Genomic DNA, 25,310 nt, shown 5'->3' on the forward strand with positions numbered 1-25,310 from the left:
ACCAAAGGGGAGAAGAGACGGTGAGAAGGGGGGAAGAAAGAAAAAAAAAACAAACAAAAAAAACACCAACAAAAAAAAACAAAAAACACCTGGGTCACCTGTATGGAGAAAAAAAACAGAAGAGAAAGCAAACAACAAAGAACAACATAATAAAAAAAACAGCACCATCACAATAAACTAGCTAGCAGTAGATATCAGTAGATACTAAATAATAAACGATATTGTGCAGCACGCAAGATAGACAGCGCACAATGTGCTTTGAGGCAGCAGCCAAGAAAGCTGTAGTCTGCGTCTGTGAACACCCGTGTGTACACCTGTGTGCATACCTGTGTGGATCAGCATGCTTGCATTCCAAAGGTTTCTCCATGTAACGATCTGCTAGGGAGTGTGGGGAGCCACAGCCCCGTCCTCCAGGGCATGAAGCAGGTATGGAGGAGATCAAAACTCCAGACATCCAGAGGCCCCCAGAACACAAGAGACCAAGGAAGACCAACAGAGGGGCCGCCGCGCCACTGTCCCAGTTTGATCACATTTCAATGACTGACACATGAAGGTCTAACCGCTCTTCATAATCGCTGTCCTGTTTGTTGCAGCGTACTTTGTATTCATATCTTTTAATATCTGCCTTTCTCCCAGAGTCTGTCCTCCCGTCAGTCTTCCTTTGTGGACGCATCAAACTCAGCTGTGGCTCAGAGGAAACTCTTCCTCACTACGGGGAACTCTGAGGTTGGCTTCAGCTTTTTGTGTTTAGTTAATGTGAGAATCACAGAAAAATGCTGATATGAGTGGAAGGTTCTGCTGGGAAATTGGCAAAGAGCAGATTATTGAACAGCGAGGCAGACAGTTCATTTCAGTGATGCCAGTTTATTAGAAACGAGGACTGTGGGGCTGCTGGAAGTCAGGACGGCCGTTCTCTGGATAAACCTGACAGCTGAGGTGGAGAGCAGGATTTATCCACAGACGGCTTCTTCCAAGCAAATGTCCTGAACACACCTGAGCTGAGGGTTACACAGAAACGTGTCTTAAAGCACGAGCCTGGATCAGACTCGAGGACTCAGAGCTCAGGTGTGTGACGTCACATTGATCCACCTCTCGGGGTTTTTGTGTTCTGATGTATCTGGTTTCTCTTTAAGCTCCAAACAATACCGAGCCTACGATTCATCATCGTCCTGCTCAGAGATGATGAGCCTGAGCGTGTTTGTGTTTCCATGGATCAAACTGTGCTGCTTTGTTTGGTTAACGAGGTGATTAAAGTCTTTGAGCAAACACTGGATGACTGACAGCTGCAGGCTGAACATCAGGAGGTCGAGAGGCCAAAGTCTGAGGAGCTCAAAGCTCCACAAACACTTATTCACAGAAAAAAGGACTACAAACATGGAGGAGCAGCAATCAGAACATGAGCTAAAGGCTACATGCTAATAACATTTCCCCTGGATGTGGTTTTAACAGGATCATGAATGATGAAGTATTTAAAGTCAGTTCCAGCCTGAGTCGGTGCCGTGTTGGCAGCTCTGATATGCAGAAACGTTCAAACATGGGACAGGAATAAAAACACTCCTGTGACGTCAGAGTTTATGAATGATGACAAACTGTTGCTTGTTTTTAGAAACTTTGTTGATGCTTAAAATGATCAGGAAATAAAAGCTGAATAGATCCACTTCAAACAGGAGAAGCTTTCCAGTTTGCATCAGCTGGGAAACTCGCTCATATCCAGTGTTGGGCAAGTTACTTTCAAATAGTCATTCAAAATTCATTAAGTCATTAATTATAGTTACTAATTACTTCTTCAAAAAGTAACTTAGTTAGTAACTGAGTGACAAGGTTCTAGATGTAATTAATTACTAGGAAAAGTAACTATTGTGTAACTTTAAAAATACCCTCTGGGCTCCAGGGTATAATCGGCCATTGTGACTCCTTTTGTCAGGGCCCTGGGTCGCAGCGTTTTGTGTTTCCTTTTGGTTTCATCTTGTGTTTGGTGTTTATTCTGATTTTGTTTTAGTTCTTAGGGTTTGGTTCTTATGTTTAGTGCTTCCGTGTTTTATCAGCCCTGCCTGTGTCTGTCCTCTGTGCTCTGTTCGTGTCCTTGTGTTGTAAAACAGTCTGTGTGTTTCCTGTTTTACTTTGAAGGTTTGTGTCTCGTCTTGTGGTTCAGCTGTGCTCCCCTCCTGTGTGTCATCCCCTCATTACCTCGTGTGTATTTATAGTGTGTGTCTGCCTGTGTTGCTTGTGGCGTCGTCTGCATTACTCTGTGTGTCTCCGTGTCCATCGGTGTGTCTCCACGTCTCTCTGCCTTCTTCGTGTCATCTCTGTGTTTCCCTGCTGCCCTCATGTTTTCTGCTTTGTCTGTTAGTTTGTCCCAGTTTAGGTTGATGTTCGCTTCTTCCCTCACCTTTGTTATTTTCACTGTAAATAAATCTCCACCACACGACTGCTGCCCCAGCCGTGACAACTTTTGATGTTTCCTCTACATTTACCTTTAAAAATTATTTACTTTGCCGTGTTTGGTATCATTCTTTTCAGCACAACCTCACGTGTCTGAATCTGCAGTTATGTTTTCATTTTGACAAACTGTATTAACACAATTGATCTAAAATCAGACAGAAAACAAAAAAGTTATATTTTTTACTGTAACAACCACGAACATGTTTAACGAATCATTTTTATAACTTTAAATGTAAATATAAATTTGAAAATTATACACACAAGTTTTGCAAACAACAAAGTTATTTGCAGCCATTTACCTTTTACCCTTTTTTTAATAACCATTAAACTATTTCCAGAACAATCAGCTGTTCTGCATTCAATAAGACGCCACACGAATTATTTGTGCGACTCCAAAATAATAATTAGTGTCCAGTATAAAGGAGAAGATCACAGCCTGATACCTGCAGGTCTGACAGCAGCTCATAAGCAGAGAGTGCTCGCTGCTGTCCTTAGACACTAAACATGAAACTATTGAGGAACAAACACGCGTATATATTGTTTATCATGACTCTGGTTTTACTGGCCTATCAACACAGTTTATAAACTGGTATATGTCACCTTGTTGCTTTGTCTGTAAGTGGTCATGTGATTGTCTTACCACGACTCCTTTATTCTTCCTCAGGCAAACAGCAGCACTCATGCGATTGTTTTGCCCCCTGAGCTCCAGCTGTTGTGCCAAAAAGTGATGGTCTGTCTGCGGGAGCGCACAGCTGCTTAAAGCTGCAGCGCCCAGATTACTTACAGCTACTTCCTGCAGCTGATATAAGCTGCTGTAAGCTGAACACAGCTTCAACCGTCTGTTTGTTGAAAAATAGTAACGGACCGCCCCACATTTTCTTGTTAGTAATTGTAACGGCGTTGTAACGATAGGAATAGTAATTAGATTACTCTTTACTGAAAAAGTAGTGCCGTTACTCCCATTACTGGTAACGAGCAGCCTGCAGAGCTCTCCAACCACCCCGTCTTTAAAGCCCATGAAAGGTTTTCCTTTGCATGGTGAACTTTGGTGACAGAGTGCAGAGGAAGTGCTCTGTCTGCGTCACGTTAAAGGAATCTGAACTCCATCACGTTCTGTATTTCCAGCCTTTACTGGGGAAATGTCTGTTCTTCCTGAGAACCACTGAGAAGGCCATAACCACCGCTAACGTGCAGCAGGTCAGTAACTGGTCTGGGTCACCTCCTCACCTGCACATTTAACAAACCGCACAGACCTCATTGGTTGACTGTGACGTGGATGCAGCCAATCATTCTGATCTTCTCGTGCAACCTGATGTTTCCAGGAAGTGAACTTTGGCGTGTTGGACTGCGGCGGCGGCGTCCTGAACAGTCTGGAAACTCTGCTGACTCGCATCATGTTACCTGCTCTCAGGTCGCAGCAGGTAAAACACCTCCATCCATTCAGGCTTTCACTGAGCACAAAAAGGGAGATGTTTTAAGCTTCCAGTGATCACATGACGCCATATATGAAGACTTTGTTGATGGTGGGAAGGAAGAACTCTCTTTAAACAGGAAGAGACTGAAAGCAAAGAAAGGGGCAGGGAGGGGCAGCCATGAGGGGTCAATCCTGTGAAGAGAAGCCAGTGTAGGAGAAATCTGCTCTCTCTTTCTAGTCCCTGTCAGGACTCTTGCTGCAGCATTTTGGATCAACTGAAGGCTTTTCAGGGAGTTTTTTGGACATCCTGATAATAATGAATTACAGTCGTCCAGCCTGGAAGTAATAAATGCATGAACTAGTTTTTCAGCGTCACTCTGAGACAGGATATTTCTAACTTTAGAGATGTTGCACAAATGGAAGAACGCAGTCTTACATGTTTGTTTAATATGTGCGTTGAAGGACATGTGCTGGTCAAACATGACTCCAAGGTTCCTCACAGTGTTACTGGAGGCCACACCTTGGGCTCATCTGTACCTGCTGGTTTCTCTTTGTGGGCTTTGACTGTAGAGCAGCTGTTACATAATGATCCATGAAAAGTCTTATTTGTGTGCAGTGCTCCTCTTGATGCTTTTGGCTGTGAATGAGGTAAAAAGTGAAACAGGAAAACACATTAACCTTTGTTGTTATTGCTGACCTTTGACCCTGTGCCCAGTCGTGGGGCTCTGTGCAGGACGGCGCCTCGTGTCCACACGTCCGGTCCTTCCTGTCCTCGGTGGATCAGTTTGTCAGTAATCTGAGCTCAGCCCGACTGAACATGGAGAGAAAGTTGCAGCTGCAGCACGTGGAGCTTCCTGACGCCATCAGCCAGCTGAGCAGCCCTGCAGACTACAGAGCAGCAGGTATGAAGCTCAAGCTGTTCACATCTCACACAAACAATAAGACTGTTGGAAATACAGGAAACATCATTTAAAGCTTTAAAAATCAACTCTCAGGTAAATCAAACCAGTTTATCTGTGGAAGCTGAAGGAAGCATCTGACCTGAGACGATGGCTTCTTTGAAATAATGAGTCCGTGTTCACGTGTGTTTAGAGGAACTCGTGTGTTTCGCTCTCAGCCAATAACAGTGAGCTGGTGGAGCGTCTGGAGGAGGTGTCGACCCTGTGGACCAATCAAATCAAGCAGGTGCTGACGGAGAGCGAGCAGATGAGGAAAGAGGCCGACGACGTCGGGCCGTCGGCCGAGCTGGAGCGCTGGAAGAGCCGCACGGTGACCTTCAACAGGTAGACGCGTCCTCTCAGCTGGATCTCCTGTAGCGTCAGCATTTACAGGTTTCACTTTAAACTCAGTTTATCAAACATGATCTGACGTCTGTGGACAGAAGCTCCTCAGACCTGCAACAGTTTAGTCTCCACTCTGAGACTTCAGGACAAAACCACTTTTACACAATATAACTTTCTGTTCTTTCTCTTTCTGCTCTTTAAAGTTGAAATGTTCCAAAATATTCATGTGTTTGTTTGTAGAATAGTTTTTAACCCTTTCATGCATGAATTATGACGACATCAATCAGGATTTATTCTTTAGTATTTTTATTCATCTTTAGGGATGAAAACAGATTTTTGAACTTCATTTTTTAAACATGTATTTTTCCATCTTGGTTTGAAGAAATGTTTTGTGCACTTACACTGGCTGACCAGTAGGTGGCAGGTATGGCGCGACACATCAGAGTCCAATGTAGAGGTTTATGTGCAAGTACAACATCAACACTGTGTGTGTGTGTGTGTGTGTGTGTGTGTGTGTGTGTGTGTGTGTGTGTGTGTGTGTGTGTGTGTGTGTGTGTGTGTGTGTGTGTGTCAGGCCGGTGCTGCTGCAGTGAGTCTCTGACTGCTGTAATCTGAATGCGGCGTATCAGCGAAGCTTCCACAGCGTCAGAGACAAACTGAGAGGAAACCTGAGAACAGACAGTTTGACTTCAGGTGATCAGTAACTGACTCTGAGTCAGAGCGTGTCAGCAGCGTCACGCTAACCTTTACACACGTGTGTGCGTGTTTTCAGTGAGAACTACATCTTCGGGAAGTTTGACTCTTTCTGCCGCCGTCTGGAGAAGATGGCTGACATGGCGTCCACTCTGGAGAGCCTGGCTGCTCTGCAGAGCATGAAGGTGGATGATTGTCAGATTAGAAACAAGTGACTCCATCAGATATTCATCAATGCACAATAATAATTATAATAAGACATTTATAATATAAAAATGGTCGAATTAAAGTCGATGCAAAGCTACAGTGATGAATGGACATTTGTAATGATTTTGTATAAATGTATTTCCTCCTTTTATTATTTATTAATCGTGTCAAAAGTCTATTTTCCAGAAATGAGACGGATTCAAACTGAGCTCAGGTGTGTTTCAGGTGGAGGGCGTGGAGAAGATCTGTGTTCGCTACCAGACCATCGTCTCCATGACTGAGTCCAAGACCTGTGACGTCCTGGATCAGCGCAAACTGGAGGAGATTTCAAGGGGAAACAATAGAATCAGATAAACAGAATAACATACGAGACAAAATAGAAAAATACTATATCTGTCATTTATGACAATAATCATTGAATTATACTTTGAATCTCAGCGTTTACGTGAATCCTAGTTCGGTCTTCACAGTATTGGCCAACAATAACAATGATTGATTGGATCATTACTCACATTTCTTTTTTAAAATCAGCTGAGAAAAGATCTCATTTCAGTTTTTCATCAGAGGTGAAGGTCACCGACTGCCAGACAGTGACAGGACTTACAAAGATACAGAAGACTTGATTTTCAGTCTCATGTGCATCCCTGTGCTCTGCTGCCAAAACTGAATCTGGATTTATTTGAAAATTCTGAAATGATTCTGATCATTCTCCACTTTTATTATTATGGTCTGTGTGTCAGATTGGGCCTGAATATTCTTCCAGATATGCTTCCTGACAGAAATCTTCTTCTGTTCTTAATCCTGTGTTTGTGGAGCAGCTTTGTGCTTTCAGTGTCTGTAACAGTGTGTTAAGAAAACCAAAAAGGCTCCACAGTGTGTTTGTGCTTTGGTGTTTTAATGGTTTCTTCTTCTTTGTAATAATAGAAAAGCTGGTGCTCAGAGGAAGAGGGCGGCTTTACTTGGTGTCAGTGACAGAAATGAAAAGAAGCTGAAACGAGTGAGAAGGACGATGAAGGAAACATCTGTGCTGTGTCTGCTCTGTAAGGAGAATCTCTGTGTTTCTTTGAATTCTTGCACTTTGACTGTCGGCTCTCCTGATAACTGATGATGGAGGAGAAGACATGAAAACAAAACAGCTGAATAGAAACTACTGACTCTGCAGGACCCGTTGTCCTCAGTCACCATGTTGACCTCAAAAGGTCTCAATCACAAATGTGGTGTTACAGATGTCACCAATTACAAGCCAAATGTTGTGTATTACAAATGTGTTATTATCATGTAATTGTAAGTTTGTATGCTGTCTCATCATCACATCCTAAAATAAGAGCTCTTTAACACCTCAGCAGAGATCAGGTGCTGTTGTTCTTTTGAACACTTCACCTTTTAAAAGACTGAAAATGATAAGAAATGAGAGGCAGAGTGAAGAGAAGGGGCTCGACACACATCCTTGGGGAGCCTGTGTTCAGTGTTCTTGTGCTGGAGGTGTTGCTGCCGACCTGTCTGCTGTCTTCCTCTCAGGACATCCAGCAGCCAGTGACACAGCGAGGTGCTGATGCCCAGCAGATCCAGTTTGTGAATGAGTTGCTGGGGAAAGATGGTGTTGAACGCTGAAGTCTGTGAACATCATTCTAACGTATGAGTGTCCAGATGTGTGAGGGCTGAATAAGAGGGCAGTTGAAATCGCATCATCGGTCGAGCGGTTTGAGCGGTATGTGACTGACATGGATCCAGGTTGGAGGGAAGTTTTGATTTGATGCATGACTAACTGTTCAAAGCTCTTCATAATGATGGAGGTGAGTGGGACCGGACAGTCGTCCTTCATGCAGGAGGGACACGACTACTTCAGCACAGATGGTGGAGAGTTTGAGGCTTGTGAGAACAACAGCCTGACTCAGTGAAGGATTAAAGATGTCTGTGAAGTATGATTGGACTACAAATGTTCCAACCAACGTTCATCAGTCCTATAAATGAGATGGTGATATTCACACAGGTCACTTTTTCATGGGCGGAGCAATGTAATCATGCACTGACTGATTTTACACGTTTGGTTTTTAAATGCTTTTCTTGTTTGTTTCACTACTAATATAGCTACTTTTGGATTATTTCTGTATTTATTTATGTGAGATGTTCTTTTTTTATTTTGTGTTTGTTATTTGGTCGAGTGTGTGAGACAGATAAAGACTGGAACGGCCTGTAAACACAGTTATAGTGGAAAAAAGAAGCCAGTTTCTCTGTTTCCCTCCCACTGTGGTGTTTTTGTTCTAAATTTGAATCAAATGTTTTGGGTTTTTCTGAACACAGACTGCTGCCTGTGCACTTGTGCCTTAATTAAAAAACAAATATTTGATGGAAGTTGAGTCTCTGAAGGCACACAGCTGTTTGTGCCAAGCAGGAGCTCTCTTTAAAGCACTTGTTGGTAAAAATGAATCCATTCAGTGTGACTGGACCTTCATGTTCTCTACCTGATCTCCCCTGATGGCTTTTTTTACCCATGTTACACTACAGTGCTATTGATCCGTATCATCCCCTCCCTGCTCAGCATGACCTCCATGACTGTTAGTAATAAAATGTGCGCACGGGAGCATCATCATCATCACAGTGGAGCTTCATCACAGCTTAATCTGTAGGAGTTGTGCGGGACTGTGGGTGTTCAGAGGATGTGAAATGGCACTGCCTCTATAATCTGAGCTTTGTCTTGGACTACAAGAGCTAATCTGCCCATGGGGCCTCTTAAAGCAACACAACAGTCTATTCATCCAAGGCTGCTACTAAACGAGATGCGCAGATGTGGCCATACATCATTCTCCATATGTGATCCTCTCGGGCACCTGCTTTAGGCACTTGTAGCATCAAATTAATTCCCCCCCCCCCCCCCCCCCCCCCTTTATGTGGTGTAAAGGGAAATAAGGGCACAAGAGAATGAGTGTAAACTATCAAAGGTGGACAGGAGGGCAAATGATGATGAATATCCACCGCGTCACTGCTTGGGAATCTAGTCAACAAGTCTTCGGCTTTCCAGTTCTCCTTTCTTCTGTTGTGTGTGTGCGCGTGTGTGCGTGCAGTTGTGTACCAGAGAGAGAGAGACCTGCTCCACAAGAAGGAGGGAGAGAGGAGCGAGAGAAAGAGGAAGGCTGCATGTAGTTACATGCAAACTGCATCTGCATCTCTCTGAGACTGAGCTCAGTACTGCTGCTGTTAGAACACATGTTTTCAGAGCCGTTGCAGGGGGGATATGAACTTAAAAAACAAAAACATGCTTGGACACTGCCAGCATCATGGACGGGTTTTTAAATCCCACACAGTTGCAAAGCAGAAGATGAAGCGTCGCCAAATATGTTTCCAAACCAACTTCCTTCCAAGCCAAACAAGAAAATATGATGTCCAAATCACGGACAAGCAGCATCCCACAGCTGTTTATGTTTTTAAAACGATTCTGCACAGAGAAGCATTTTTTGAAAACTGTATTGATTAGGGCTGTTCGATATAACGATATGTGTCGGATGACGATACAAAAACATCTATCGTTTCATTTTACGCTATCGTTTGTTTCGTGGTGTCGCAAAATAAACTGTTTACAGCAATATTTTTTCATGTTTTGATGGTCACTGTAGAGGCTATATTCATTTCTTAAAGTTCTCTCTTTCTCTTATATTTAATATAACCACACTACGGACGGACAAGCGCCTGTTTTTATGCGTTGTCGTTAGCAACAACGATGGTAAAACCATCGACTGTCCGCTTGTTTATTTTCCACATAAACCTTTCACAATAAAGCCATAAAGCCTGTTGAGACTTTTCAAAATAAACTGCATCACGTGAAAGATGCAGAGTGTTTACGGATGAGAAGCAAAAACTAAAGCTTAGACTCAAACGTTAGAACAGGCTTGTCCCTGCAGCACGCCGTGTAATAAATACTCACAAAGAAAACGGCGGCCGTTACAACTTATGTCTAAAAATGTATCGTTTCAATTAAAACACTCGACTCCAGGTACACGACGCCCAGCTGGAAACACTTCACGCAAGTCGAGCTGCCCGAGATTCACAGAATTTACAGAAAATGTAAAATTTTTGCAGGAGCGATTCTAGGATCAGAGCTTTGGGGGGCTGAGCACCCAGAGAGCTGCCCAGCCAGCCAAGATACACTTTACTCGTCACAATGAGACTTCTTCCCCGTCTCTGTCGGTCCCTGCATCCTCCCTGTCCTCATGTTGTCTTCGTCTCCTTTATCAGTCATCATAATTTTACCATCTCTGTGCAAGTCTGCAAATTTCTTTATTAAATCAAAAGATTCTTAAATCCATCAAGTCTCTCTGTGCCTGGGTCCTCGTCACAAAACATGACATCACTGTTTTGTACATTTTAACAATTTAATCCCACATTTGTGAAAAAAAAGCAAAACACTTTTTTGAAAAGTCTGTAACAAAACCATCAATTCTGATCAAGGTTATTTAAATGCTGCCAAAGAAGAATGGATTGGAATAAAAAAAATACATATCCTAACCTTAATTACTGGAGGAGAATAATGAATGATGCTCATAGTGAGTAAGAAGTAAACTGAGTGCATATTTTGGACAGAGATTCACTTTTAATGTGTTTGTATAATATAATACAGATACATAAAAAATATAATTACATTAATAAATAAATAAATTATTACAAATAAATTATTACAAAATATTTAAAAAACGAATATAAAAATGGAGGCAACTTTGCCTGTGGTAGAATGTATACAATGCATGAAAAAATCTTTACTGCAGATACTAATTTTGTGTTTTTAGATTTATGAGTTTCATGCTTTCATAGTGGTGCTTGGGAGAGCTTGACATTTTTATCAGGTGGTCCACACTGTAAAAAGTGTGAAAAACACTGATAAGTGTATGTGTGCTTCTGGAAAACATTTAAAGGTGCAGTACAGAATCTTTGAAACAAGCTTAAAACATTTGTAGAATATAAACAGAGCATCTGCTTCTCTTTACAGCTCCTCACTCCACCAGGGCTGTTTGGCTCTGATGGTGTGCAAATGTGATGCACGTACTGCGGCAGTCGTACAGACAACTGGACGGTCCAAAAGTTGGCCGACCTATTACTGGCTGAGGTTTTAGTAGAGTTGTGGCTGAACCACATAAAAATATATCATTAATTTTAATCTCCCCAATCAATGATAATGTTATGTTGGAATGTTGTTAAAGAGGGTCAAAATGTTTCAACCCAGTTTGTTTTGCAGATTCTGTTTAGCAGCTTTAATATAGGGAGAACACAACTTCCAGATATTGTGAGTAAAATCAGGTTTTTTCTCTTTGTCAGTTTAACAGTTTCTGTTGTGCCTGTCACTGTTCCCTGTCTGTTTTCTTACCTGGTTCTTCCTGACCTTGTACTTTCTCCTCACGTTCCCCTCTTTCCTCTCCCCCTCTTTCGACTGACAATCATACACAAATAGATTGTATTCAATCAGATGAAAAATTAAATTAATATGAAAAAATACTATTAAGATCACTAACAAAAAGTCCTCTCTCAGTCTACTTTCAACCAAAAGGCAAATAACCAAACCACACGAACATCTAATAAAAGATATAAACATTGAAACACTGATCCAACATTATTCTTGATTCACGGATCATTTGATCTTACACTTTTTCCTGAATGTGGCTCCTTTTTTTGAAAAAACTTCCTTATATCCATTATGAACCTGGCTGTCTCTCTGTACACAAACACACACACACACACACACACACACACACAACAGGAGTTATAAGGTTAATGGGCATTCAGTCAGTTAGCTAGTTAGCATCCATTCAAAACAGGACAGTGGTAACAACAGCAGGCTACGGACAATTATAAGTTTTAGATTTTAAATAGTCTGTATACATTTCAATGGGAGCAACAGGACGGTCAAATGTCGCTGATTTTACTACAGAGCAGGACGGATTGTAGGGTAGCAAACATTGTGGGAAAACACGCTTTCAACACTGCAGGTTACCTGGTGTAATGTTTTTCAGCTAAAAGAAACATGGCCTGACTCCTACCTAACTATATAAAGAGTAACTGAAGGTTAAATGCAGCCAATATGTCCTGTTTTAAGCCAGGCACTTACACCTCCGCTCTGCTGCGTCTCAGCCACCATCCTCTGGCAGAAAGGGCGCTAAAGCCAGAGCAGGGGAGAGCTGGAACAAACCACTTTAGGAGGGGGGGGAGGTTATCTATACTTTTGTTGTTAAAGTGTTACGTCTCAACCAAGTCTGTATGCTTTTTATATTTTTAGTAGTGTGTCACACAAACAGCAAATATTGTCAAAAAGGTAAGAAATCTTTGGGGGTGCTTTGATTCATTTTGGGGGGTGCTGAAGCACCCAGGCTAACTGGGAACATTCCCGCATCAATCAAGTCAAACTTCTGTTATTGAAGCTAGCCGCCCACAATGGTGGAGAGAAAAGTTGATTCTGAAAGCAGAGCCTTTCAGCGCCAGTGGGAGACTGAATATATGTTTACAGACATGCTGGTAAACCCATGTATCTTATTAGTGGAGCTAATGTGGCTGTAATTAAGGAATTTAATTTAAGACGGCACTTCGAGACAAAACGTCAGGATAACCTGAAAAACCTAAATGCAGAGCAGAAACTACAGAAAGTAGAAGAGCTAAAGAAGAATCTGACATTTCAGCAGACGTTTGTCACTGTGATAGATTGATTATTTGTTGAAGTTCATAATGGAGTAAAAAGTTGTGGTTAAAAGTTACCCAATATATTATTCAATTTATTTCAAATATGTAAATGTATAAACAAGGGTAAACGAAGTCCCATCAAAGAGATGTAATGTAACACAGGCTAAAATAGTTAAAAGAGTTCATGACTATGTTCAACCGGATAATAATCCTTAATGCGACTACAACCTGTGTAACATTCAATCTGTGATCTACTTGTTGAGCCTGGGGAATAATCCATGTGATTTAGTGATCACGATTGATTAGTTATGCCTGCCGTTGCCGGAAGGGGGAGCTCTGGCCACGAAGCAATGAAGCTGCTGAAGGAGAAGCATCGTGTCTGAGCGTCGTCATTGACTTATCCCCTTTTCAGCCCCTTTTCAGGGTGTAACATCACCAGAGCAAAATCACAAAGTGAAGCTGTTGTGAGAGCAAGTTTTATTGTAGCAGAGGAGCCAAATCAGCCCGATACCACTCTGAAGAGCTGCATGATGAAGCTGTGCGACGTCTTGTGTCCAAACAAAACGCAGATTTTTGCAAATGTGGGCCTGAGCAGAAATACGATTGCTGATCGGGTTTGTGAGATGGCCACTGATTTAAGAACACAGTTGTGTGAAAGAAGCAAAAACTTTATTGCTTGCTGTGGATGAAAGTACAGACATGATGGACATTGCACAGCTGGCCATCTTCATCCGTGGAGAGGAAATACTGAACATTAAATCGATGCACGGGACAACGACAGGGAAAGACATTTTTGAAAACGTATGTTAAAGTGTAACCGACATGAAACTGCCCTTGTGTGTGCTTTTTTTGCTTTTTCTGGGGGTTTTGGCAGCATGTTCATATTTCTAACTTGCATAATTTTGACAGGATATATTTTTATGAAGAGCAAAATATTTAAAGTTTTTTTTTTTTTTAAAGTTTATTTAATCTGGAATATTATTCCTGTCTGTTTTTATTCATATTTATGTTTAAAAAAAACATTGTTTTAGTGTGTTCAATAAATGTTTATCTTGTTTGGCCCACGACCTAAAGTGTGCCTTGAGTTTTGGCCCCCTGTGCGATTGAGTTTGACGCCCCTGATCTAATCTGACTGAGCTGGAGCTGTTTTGCAAAGAAGAATGTGCAAAGATTTCAGTCTGTAGATGTGCAAAGCTGGTAGAGACAGACCCTAAAAGACTGGCAGCTGGAACTGCAGCAAAAGCTGGTTCTACAAAGTATTGACTCAGGGGCTGAATAATTACACACACCCCACTTTGCAGTTATTTATTTGTACAAAATGTTTGGAATCATGTATGATTTTCGTTCCACTTCTCACGTGTGCACCACTTTGTGTTGGTCTTTCACCTGGAATTCCACTAACATTGATTCATGTTTGTGGCTGTAATGTGACAAAATGTGGAAAAGTTCATGGGGGCCGAATATTTTTGCAAGCCACTGTGTCACGATCCTGGGTCTTATGACCCAGTGTTTTGAGTTTTAGTTCTTTTGATGTTTATAGTGTATGTTTAAGCTTATTAGGTTTCCTATGTTCATTTGCTTATTAGCTCCCCCTTGTGTTTTCAACCCCTGTGAAGTCTCCCTTGCCCTTCGTGTGTTTCATGTCTGTTGTCTTATGTTGTCATGTCTGCCTCTCGTGTTTCCTGTTTTATTTTGAAGAGATCTCGTGTTTTTATATTATGGATTATGTTTTGAGTCCTTTGTTGTACTGTTTCCTGTTTCCCTAGATTTCAGTTATGGTTATCATAGGTTTAGTTCTTTGGCTTTGTAATATGGCTTCCCTGTGTTCAATGTTGTGTCTACTGTGACCTCTTTATACCATGTTTCTGGTCCCTATGTTCTGTCTTCTCAGTTGCTGTTAAGTTTGCATGTTTAGAGTTCAGTGTGTTTCCTGTTTTATTTTGAAGGTCCATGTCTCATGTGAGTGTTTCTAGTTTTGCTTCCCTTGTCTCGTCCAGCCTGATTACTCCCAGCTGTGCTCTCCTTCTGTGTCTCATTCCCTCGTTATCCCTCAGTGTATTTAAGCCCTGTGTTTCTCTTTGTCAGTGTCGTAGTCTCCCTCATGGCTGTGTTTCCCTGTGTGTCAGTTTATCCATGCCCCAGTTTAGTTTTGTTATATTTTTGTGCCATTCTGCAATAAAGCAGCTTTTTGAGTTTTATTCCTGCGTGGTGAGTTTTGCGTTTGGGTCCTTCTCTTGCCTGTACACAGCTGAAACATGACACACTGTATATTTGAGACGGGCAGTTCACAGTCAGCCTGACACCTGCTGGCAGTCAGGTGATGATGACGCAGACGAGCTTTAGTCTACATCAAACATCTGTGATACCAGATTATTAATAACATGTGCAAACAAGGAAATTATAAAAAATATGAGCAGTGATTGTAAAGAACAGTGTGTTTCAAAAAATGCAATTTTATCCCTTTGTCAACATACGAGGCTAACACACCAAAGTCCCCCAAACTTTCAGTTCTGCTCCATCTTTTTAGCACCAAATCACAAGAACAGTGACCTCAAAGCATTTTGTACTCGACTGAAATAGTTTACATTAATACAGAGGAAATGCTAACAATCACGGCTCCCTGTGAACAAGCACTTAGCAACAGTGCGAAGGAAAAACTCCCTTGTAACAGGAGGAAACCTCCAGCAGGTCCAAGCTCAGGGAGGCGCGGCCATCTGCTGGTGTATTGGTGGTAAAAGGAGGGAGAAAAGGAAAAGAAAGCACGGGGAGACGCCACAACACACAGACTAAAGGAAAGGGGGGACAAAATTCACTGGCAGTGCTGATATAGAAACATGTGGGCAGTGAAAACATTTCCAAGTTCTTGTATTTATTTTTAAATCCTTCTATTTTCTCACCCCACCTACCTGTCTGAGCTGCGTTACTCCTACTGATGAGAGGTCACATGAAGGTGCTTTTCAACTTGATAAATTACCCCAGACTTTTTCAATCAATAGGTAAGAGTGTGTTCACATGAAAGAGGCAGTGTTCCCATGTTTACGATTCTGACCAATCAGAAACAGACACAGGTCTATTGGCATCAGAGCCACTGATGGTGTGTGTGTGTCCATGACTCACACAGAAATCAAAGCGACGCCCAGACAAGAGGCCACCTTTCGCTGTCCGTGTCCCAGAGCTGCAGCCATCACCCTGCTGCAGTGGAGCAGACGTGGCCTGGATCCTCTGTTCTATCGTAACTTGTTTCAAAGACAGCAGCCTGAGTCCTTTGGAGACCGAGTGGAGTTGAAGGATGGAGACCTCACTTTGATTCTGAAGAACGTCATCATCAGCGATAACGGCACAAACAAGTGTCGGATTGTGTTCAGGAACAAAAAGAGCACGAGAGATCGTTCAGTGCTTCATCAAGCTCACAGTGAGGCCTCGGGTGAGTTTGGATCATCCTACTACTGCTGTTACTGCAAAATATACAGAAAATGCAAAAAATCCTCTTGATTTTCTCATGTTAAATATTCCAGTTCTTTGCTCTTTGGGCTGAAGGAAGAACAGCACTCGGTGTATAAATGCTCAAACAACAATCTCTTAATTCCATAAAACACTTTGACCATAAACCATCCGGATGGGGAGATGAGCGCGGGAGGGTGTCCGCCTGATCTCCAAGTGTCTGAGCGTTTCTCACATTCTTATAGCTTCAGCCCCTCCAAGCTAAACATCCACATTCTTTCTCTCTCAGTGAGCCTGAGTTATGACCTCGGCTTCCTGTGCAGCATGTTCTGTTCTTTTCTAATCAGACAAATAAGGCCTTGATTCTCTGAAAACAGTATTTCTTATAACTCAGCAGTATCATGCATCATAAAACAATATCATTCATTCACCATAAATCAGCAGTCTGATGTAATACAAATCAGTCTGATAAATCAAATAGTTATCACCTTCTTCTAAGTCTGGAGAATAATGCAAACTAAAACTACATAATAATTTCACAATCTTTAATTAGGGGTACAACGTGGCATAAGATAATATAATAATCTTACACTCATAGTTATGGAATTATAGAAATTTATAGTCTTGAGTAATAAACTGCAGCAATATTGATCTGACTCTAAGTTCTCATCACGAAACTCTTCTGATCATTTCATCTGAGCACACATTTGAGTGAAGTCTCACTTTAGACCACACAGATGTCAAAGTGAGGTCTGAACAAGACGTCACTCTTCAGTGTCGGGGACCCACAGATGCAGATATCACAGCATTAGAGTGGAGCAGACCCGAGCTCGAGTCAGACGGCTCTGTGTTCTTCCAAAGCCATCACTCAGATGAGAACTATCAGCACGAGTCCTTCAAATGCCGAGTGGAGCTGAGACGCTCATCCATGAAGGAGCGAGACGTTTCTGTGATTGTGAGGAACATCAGCATCAGCGATACAGGAAGATATGAATGTAAGATTACAGCCAACCACAGCATCTGTGGTGAGAGAGTCATCAAGGAGTTCAGGCACTCCATCAAGCTCACAGTCACAGACTCAGGTGAGATTCTAGAGTTGCAGGGCTTCCTCCAGAGCAGCTGTTAGAAACACAGCTGCATCTTCTTTCTCTCACACACAGAAAAGAGTGAGACAGAGTGAGGCATCAGGGAGTTTAATTACCAGCTTTAAGACAAATGAATGAGAGTGCTGAATGATAGCACTCATGAGTGGTGCAGCATGCTTTAATTACTACCCACTAGTGAATGTGTCAGCAGCTGAAACTGTATTAATGGTGATTTAAAGAAACGAGTCCCAGTGTGTAGACCAGGCAAGCTGCTTCACTTGTAACACACTGGCAGAAACCCCAAGTCAGTTAGGATGACTACCTGAACATTTGAATGTTTCCACTGGTCACTGAGGTGGTACGTTACAGGGATCCAGTCTGTTCATTTACAGGACTCTACTAGAGCTGCTTTGCATGACTCACAGTTGAAATAATGCTTCTTTGTCTGATGCAGGGCCTTGGTTCACCCCATCAGTCGTGCAGGGGGTCGTCTGCTCTGCAAAAGTGCACTTTAATGTAAACTGTGCAGCAGTGCTGCAAACTAATCCAGACGAAATAAAAGCACAATGTCAGGAGCTACTGCAGTTCAGCATCAAACGTAGGCCAAATCAATCATTAATATGATTTTCATGATCATCTTGTTTGTCTTAATGTTCTTATGATTCAAAGAAACATCCAGCAGCTGTGAGATCGGCTGTACTGATTTAAAATGAAGTGTGTACGGCCCCAAAGCCTCTGAATGAGCTGCAGATGTGTTTCAAACTCCTGTAACAAAAGCAAATATGTCTGCATACCGGCTAACTTTGTCCACACACTGTTTCTGCTCTGCAGGTTTCACAGATGAAGATGCAAATAGTGGAGGATACGGGGATGGAGGAGATTGGGTTGGACTTTCATTAATATTTTGTCTGTTAGTTTGGGCTGTTTGTTGTTCCTGCTGCTTCCGCTGTCGTCATAATTACCTGCAAGGAACTAAAGCCATTATAGCAGCATCCTCCTGAAAACAACATCTGCTCTGCTTTTCCACAAGAATGAAGATGCAGAGGTCTGGCTTTAGGATCTGAGCTCAGATAACATCTGGAGTTTAAAGCATCATTTTAATCTTCTTCTGCACAAAATGGCTCAGTCGAGTGCTGCCAACTCCAAGAGGTTTTTGGAGGATCGGGTGATGGAGATCTATAAAGTAGGAGTAACATTATATAGCTACTATGTCAAAATTCTATAGTATGGTATATGATATGGCACAGCCCTGCTGTAAAGATCAAATGTGTGACAGTGGAAGGTGCTACAAAGAAGTCGGGAGAGAAATGCTGCAGAAAAGTCTCTTTAGCAAACAACGAGCAAACATAAAGCCCGTCCAAATGAGGATCTGTTTCTAAATGTTTGGTCCCCTTTGATTTCTTTATTTGCCAAATGATCTGTCCCAACAGTTGAGGGGGGGGGGGGGGGGGGGGGGGGGGAGCTGCTTCTAAGATGTCCTCAGGTAAATATGGAGTGAGTGTAAAGCACAACAGTTCACTCTTGTAGTTTATCTTTTTTTCTAAATCTGTGAGTAAATATTTATTTTCTCTTTTCCTTTCTTTTTTGTTTCTTTGTTTGTTTCTCTCTTCTTTCAGTCCCCCCCCCCCCCCCCCCCCCACCCCCGATATGTGTATTTGCACAGGTATATCCCATATGGAAAAGAAATAGTAAAAACATATATGATTTACTCATGAAAGTGGTCACTTTCTCATTACTTTCATATATTTTTTAGTAAGTATATAAAACATACAAGTTTCATTATATAATTTTTCAAGGGATCTTATATGTGCTTTCACTCCTGTATGCTTTTCATACAAGTTTCATACAAGACAGATAAAAACGTTATAAGATTTCTATATATCTTTTCCATATGGGATAATGACTTCAATGTATTTCCTTTGGGGGTTTTTTCTCTTGTTTGTCTGATTTGTTATGTTTTAATGCTTTTCCTGATAATGAATAAAAACTGTTAAAAGCCTAAAATCTTATTGGCGACTTATAAAGCACTGAATAGACAGGTCCCAGGGTGTCTGTCAGACCTACTGCAGCCTTATATGCCCCCTACAGCTCTTAGATCACCAAGGTCGAGGCTGGTTCTTAGAGGTGATCGTGCATTTACTCACTGGCTTTTAATACTACATGAGAGTTATTTACTCATTTTTATTAGCTATTTAGCATTGATGTTAATTGATATTGCTATTTTATTGTGTAATTTGTATGTTTGTACAGCACCACTGTTGTAATTAAAAGTGCCAAATAAATAAATAAATAAAATAAACAACGTTCTGCACATTTTCACTTTGATTTCAACCTTTATTTGGATCATTTTTACACACAAACTCTGGAAAGAACATTTCTTTATTGTCACGCTGTTTTAAATAAAGTTTAAACCCCGCCCCTACACAGGGGCGTGCCCACAGTGGGGGCACCGACCCCATTGGGCGACAGCGTGGATATGACCGGTGCTGGAATGTAACAGAGTACATTTACTCGAGTACTTCGCTGATTGAAGTATTCCTATCAGGATGTGTCAGACGTGATTGGAGCTGTGAGGATTCAGGTGTGAACACGTTTGAACACAGCCACAGGTAAAACACTGCCCAGGTAATCACCAGCAGGACCTTTAAATCACCAGCAGGACACCAGACGCGTCTGGTGTCCTGGTGCAGCCACAACAACCTGGTGCTGAATGCCCAGAAGACAGTGGAGATTATTGTGGACTTCAGGACGCACACAGCCCCACTCCCCCCCATCATCCTGACTGACACCCCCATCACCTCTGTGGACTCATTCCGCTTCCTGGGTACCACCATCACCCAGGACCTGAAGTGGGAGCCCACCATCACCTCCGTCATTAAGAAAGCCCAGCAGAGGATGTACTTCCTGAGGCAGCTGAAGAAATTCAACCTGCCAACACGGACGATGATGCAATTCTACACTGCAATCATCGAGTCCATCCTCACCTCCTCCATCACCGTGTGGTACGCTGGAGCCACTATCAGGGACAAACAGAGACTGCAGCGTGTTGTGCGCTCTGCTGAGAAGGTGATTGGCTGCAGACTCCCATCTCTGCAGGACCTATACACCTCCAGGACACTGGGGCGTGCAGCTCGGATCTCAGCTGACCCTTCTCACCCTGGACACAGTCTGTTTGACCTGCTCCCCTCAGGCAGGAGGCTCCGGTCCATTCGCACCAGAACCTCTCGCCATAAGAACAGTTTCTTCCCCTCTGCTGTTGGACTCATGAACAATAACCGTATGACTGTTCCCGCCACTAACACATGACCCTATGCTGTGTTCACTGCATCATTCCATGTTTGGCACTGATCACCACCTGCACTCATGTATATATCATGTATATATCTTTCTACGTAGCACTTTTAATTCTTATTCTTACTTTTATTTTTTCATGTCTATTTAAGCGCAACTTATGACACTATGTTTGCACTGAAGCACCGCAGCAATTTCCTGATGTTGTAAACCTGCTCAACATTTGGCAATAAACCCCTTTCTGATTCTGATTCTGATTCTAAACCTTGCTGGGTGGATCTCTGGAGCTCCAAGAAAGTCCACAGCTGAGGGGAACTTGTTTTTTGGGGCCTGGGTCACAGCGAGGACGTCAGTGGAGAACGGGGAAGCTGAGCTGGTCTGTTACGGTCTGAAATAAATAGCATGAATATGATTATTGTACAGAGCACAAAGCAGACGGCCATGTTGCTTCAGTTCACGTCTTATTTGGTGTGTTTTCACTGAGGGTTCGGTGGCAGACACGTCTGAGCTCAGTCTGCTGTCAGAAACACTGCAGCACTCCAGGAATTTACTCACACTCTTTCAGAAAGTCCCACAGGAGCCAAACAACAGCCATAAAGGCGCTTCCTGCTGGGACGCTCGGCCTCACACCACAAGCAACATGTTCACAAAAACACTGAGCACAGCTTTTATTGTGAAATATTAGGAGGAAGCTCAGTAAAATTCTCCTTGAGGTGGAGGTCACTGAGATTCAAAGCCGTTAAAGATTGACAGCCAAAAAAAAGAAGCAAAACTTCTATGAAGAGCTTACAGAGCGCCGTCAGCCTCGGGATGGTGGGGACAGAGAGGCTGTAACTACATCTGCTGGTGTCACTGTGACCTCAGAGCAGTTTACATGAAACATGAAACGAATTACAACTTTTGCGATATTAATCCCTTTGACCAGCTCATGATGCAGAGTGTAGACTGTATCTGTGATAATGAAAATGATTTAAGGACTGGTTTATGACACGTCTATAAAAAATATAAAGTCTGTACAAATGTGAAACTACAAAGTTAAAAGCAGCTGGAACGACAGCTGTTCAAAGCTGAACACTTACATCAGCCAGAAGACAGAGTGAGTCCTCCATCTCTCTGAAGGAGGCCATCGTGGTGAGCACAGATGCAGCAGCAGTGTGGATGTGTCCACTCTCACAGTGTCTCTCTTTCAAGTTTGTCCTCACATTCTCAAAAAAAGAACATGTCTATGCAGATGCCCAGAGCCTAACAACACACCCGCTATAAAAAATTTTTGCACCACCAGAGAGAGAGCAGGAAGAACCAGTCTCAACAAGAGACACACACACCTGATTTCCTGTAACTGCAGAGGGGAGGAGCCACCCGAGCAGGTGGGAACAGGAAGAGAAACAGCTGAGCCTCCGTCAGAGCAGCAGGAGGACGGTGGAGCTGAGGCAGGGTGAGTGTTAACACCACATTGTTGTAGTTTTGCTGTCAGAGTCTCTGAGTGTGTTTGTTTGTGTGACTGTAGAGAGAAGAAGAGTCACAGTGAGCTCTGTAGCTGTGATTGGCTCAATAATCACCTTCAATGGACTGAACGCAGAGAACGAGCCGAGGAACCTGACAAACCTGTTTGTGTGTGTGTGTGTGTGTGTGTGTGTGTGTGTGTCTGTGTGTGTGTGTGTGTGTGTGTGTGTGTGTGTGTGTACCTGTTTAGACATGTTTGTGAGGACAAAGAGTTGGTATGCTACTATACTTGTGGGGACTAATAGAGTCCCACAAAATGGCCGTCCCCACGAGTTTGAGGATATTTTTGAGGCTTTTTGGTGTCCTCACTAAAATCTGAAAACAAGTGTCTGTGTGTGTGTCTGTGTGTGTATGTGTCATAAAGAGAGTCGAGTTCACGGTCGCACACTTTCTATCACAGAGACTAGGGATGGGTATCGAAAACCGGTTCTTGTTGACAACCGGTTCCCACTGTTTCAATTCCTTGGAATTGTTTGCCATTTTTGCAAACGATTCTCATCGATTCCAGTCGCCCTGAATGACGTCACCACGTTGCGGAGCGTAATTTACCTGGCAGGAAACACTACGAATATGCAAAAGCATTTGCTCACAAAACACACGATGACCTTAAATGAATGTCGTGTTTTTAATTCCGCTCTGGACTCGCGAATCTCAACCCAGCAGCAGCGGTAACGTTTTCACGTCCTCTCCCGTTAATGCGGCAGGTAAATAATCAGCTAACAGTGCACATTATGTTAGCGTGATCTGCCTTATCTGCCATTACTGCCATTACTGTGCGTTTAGGTGACCATGATGAGCAATGCTGGACTGGGACAAAAAATCGGCCCGAGCATTGTGACTACAGACCGGCCCACCAGGATAAAGATTGAAAATGTGACGTCATTCAGGGGTAAAACCGCAAAGGATTCTGGGAACTTGTGGCAAGAGGTACTAGCGCACGCAGGCGTTCAATTGAACTCAGTTACACAGCGATAAAAAGAAACCCAAAAAATGGCAAGAAGCTGTTGTATTATTAACTGCAATAGCCGGTCGCATGACAGCCACGGGAAGCCGACGGGTAAAGAGATCTTTTTTTAATCGGATTACGTCGTTGAAGAGAAATTTTTTAAGCCATGTTTACGAAGTAAGAGCCGACGGATGGTCTGGATATACCAAATATAACGTCTCAGAACACTCCAGCTCACATGTTAGTCTGCTCCAAGCATTCCCACAAAGGTCAGAGTTTTGTAGTATTAATACGTCATTTTTCTTAACATAATTAGTGATATAGGTTACAAGCAAGTCTGGCGCTGAACAGAAATTGTCGCGCTATGCTTCTTTATTTATTGTGCATAAATAGTGAATTGTCCTGACACAATATTGCGTTTCGCTTCTGTTATTACCATGGTACACTGACAAAGGCTACATTCACACTGAAGGCGAAAGCACATTAAATCCGATTTTTTTGACCCTATGCGACCCATATCCGATCATGGTATGACAGTGTGAACGTCACAAATCCGATATTTTCAAATCCGATCTGGGTCACTTTCGTATGTGGTCCTGAATCCGATACATATCCGATGTTTCAGAAAGCGACTGCTGTGTGAACGGTCATGTCGCATTAAATCCGTCTTTTAATTCACTGACACAAGACAGACGCCAGTTATCAGCGCTGGAGAAGACATCGTGAAAGCTTCCTGGCCATCCGGTGAAACTGTTAGGAAGACAACGTTGGAGAAACGTGAACATTTTATTTGTACTGTATAATCTCCAGATTCTGACAGAAATCTGCAGCTATCCTTTGAAGCACCGCTCCTCTAAAACAGCAATAAGGATCAATATTAGGTTATCTGCATTATTATCTAGATAACAAAATAACTTAAAGCAAAAATTGGGAAACGTGAAGTCCGAAGTCTTTATATTAAGGGCCATCAGTCAAAAATATTGTTGGCTCTGGGTCTAAACAGAGCGCGTTGCGCCTGCGGCCGCTTTGAGCGTTCACACTAGAGTACGTTTGCTGTCACATTTTATTTGTAGTGTGAACGAGCGGACGAGCAGAGGCGGTGGTGTATGTTTCATGATCAACAACAGCTGGTGTGATTATGCAAACGTGCACCCGGTCAAATCCTTCTGCTCACCTCAAAAACCTTCTGCTCAAATCACCTTCTGAGAGATCCACAGCCTACGGCTCTTCAATGGGGTGTCACAGGGTCCCCGGGGAAAAAATTGTAAATGTAAAATAATAAAATAAATATTCTTCTGTTGCAATAACAAAGTATAACATAAATTATTCTGTAGCAATTACACAAGAATATCCAGTAATGTCCCTGCCTACAATTAAACACATTCACTTACTGAAAATCGGGGCATCTGCTGCGGCAAATGGCTGCAAGCCTTTGACCACAAACTTAGACACTGCTCGGTGACATTCATCTATCCTGGCCTGAAAGGAGACGCCTGAAAGCACCGCAGCAATTTCCTGATGTTGTAAACCTGCTCAACATTTGGCAATAAACCCCTTTCTGATTCTGATTCTGATTCTAAACCTTGCTGGGTGGATCTCTGGAGCTCCAAGAAAGTCCACAGCTGAGGGGAACTTGTTTTTTGGGGCCTGGGTCACAGCGAGGACGTCAGTGGAGAACGGGGAAGCTGAGCTGGTCTGTTACGGTCTGAAATAAATAGCATGAATATGATTATTGTACAGAGCACAAAGCAGACGGCCATGTTGCTTCAGTTCACGTCTTATTTGGTGTGTTTTCACTGAGGGTTCGGTGGCAGACACGTCTGAGCTCAGTCTGCTGTCAGAAACACTGCAGCACTCCAGGAATTTACTCACACTCTTTCAGAAAATCCCACAGGAGCCAAACAACAGCCATAAAGGCGCTTCCTGCTGGGACGCTCGGCCTCACACCACAAGCAACATGTTCACAAAAACACTGAGCACAGCTTTTATTGTGAAATATTAGGAGGAAGCTGAGTAAAATTCTCCTTGAGGTGGAGGTCACTGAGATTCAAAGCCGTTAAAGATTGACAGCCAAAAAAAAGAAGCAAAACTTCTATGAAGAGCTTACAGAGCGCCGTCAGCCTCGGGATGGTGGGGACAGAGAGGCTGTAACTACATCTGCTGGTGTCACTGTGACCTCAGAGCAGTTTACATGAAACATGAAACGAATTACAACTTTTGCGATATTAATCCCTTTGACCAGCTCATGATGCAGAGTGTAGACTGTATCTGTGATAATGAAAATGATTTAAGGACTGGTTTATGACACGTCTATAAAAAATATAAAGTCTGTACAAATGTGAAACTAC

At 42.6% G+C, this 25,310-nt stretch overlaps 1 protein-coding gene across 1 annotated transcript; it reads left to right on the forward strand.

Annotated features, from left to right (window-relative positions):
* The first annotated feature begins 3,836 nt into the window (after nucleotides 1-3,836).
* LOC146548124 (dynein axonemal heavy chain 5-like) lies at nucleotides 3,837-5,143 on the forward strand. The gene is made up of 3 exons (XM_085266300.1): nucleotides 3,837-3,863; nucleotides 4,572-4,758; nucleotides 4,974-5,143. The coding sequence occupies exons 1-3, from the start codon at nucleotides 3,837-3,839 to the stop codon at nucleotides 5,141-5,143; spliced, it is 384 nt and encodes a 127-aa protein (XP_085122426.1).
* Nucleotides 5,144-25,310: the final 20,167 nt, after the last annotated feature.

This window comes from Mchenga conophoros, linkage group LG23, assembly GCF_057382185.1.
Source record: "Mchenga conophoros isolate Kocher_MC1m ecotype Shallow Benthic linkage group LG23, M_conophoros_male_GT1.1, whole genome shotgun sequence".
In the NCBI taxonomy this organism is placed as follows: Eukaryota; Metazoa; Chordata; class Actinopteri; order Cichliformes; family Cichlidae; genus Mchenga; species Mchenga conophoros.

Bases quoted from the DNA above. Each gene is read 5' to 3' on its own strand.
- LOC146548124 (XM_085266300.1), top strand. From the start codon at position 3,837: ATGTTACCTGCTCTCAGGTCGCAGCAG. The intron at 3,864-4,571 runs GTAAAACACCTC...CCCTGTGCCCAG, and splicing joins CTGCTCTCAGGTCGCAGCAG to TCGTGGGGCTCTGTGCAGGA. The intron at 4,759-4,973 runs GTATGAAGCTCA...TTTCGCTCTCAG, and splicing joins TGCAGACTACAGAGCAGCAG to CCAATAACAGTGAGCTGGTG.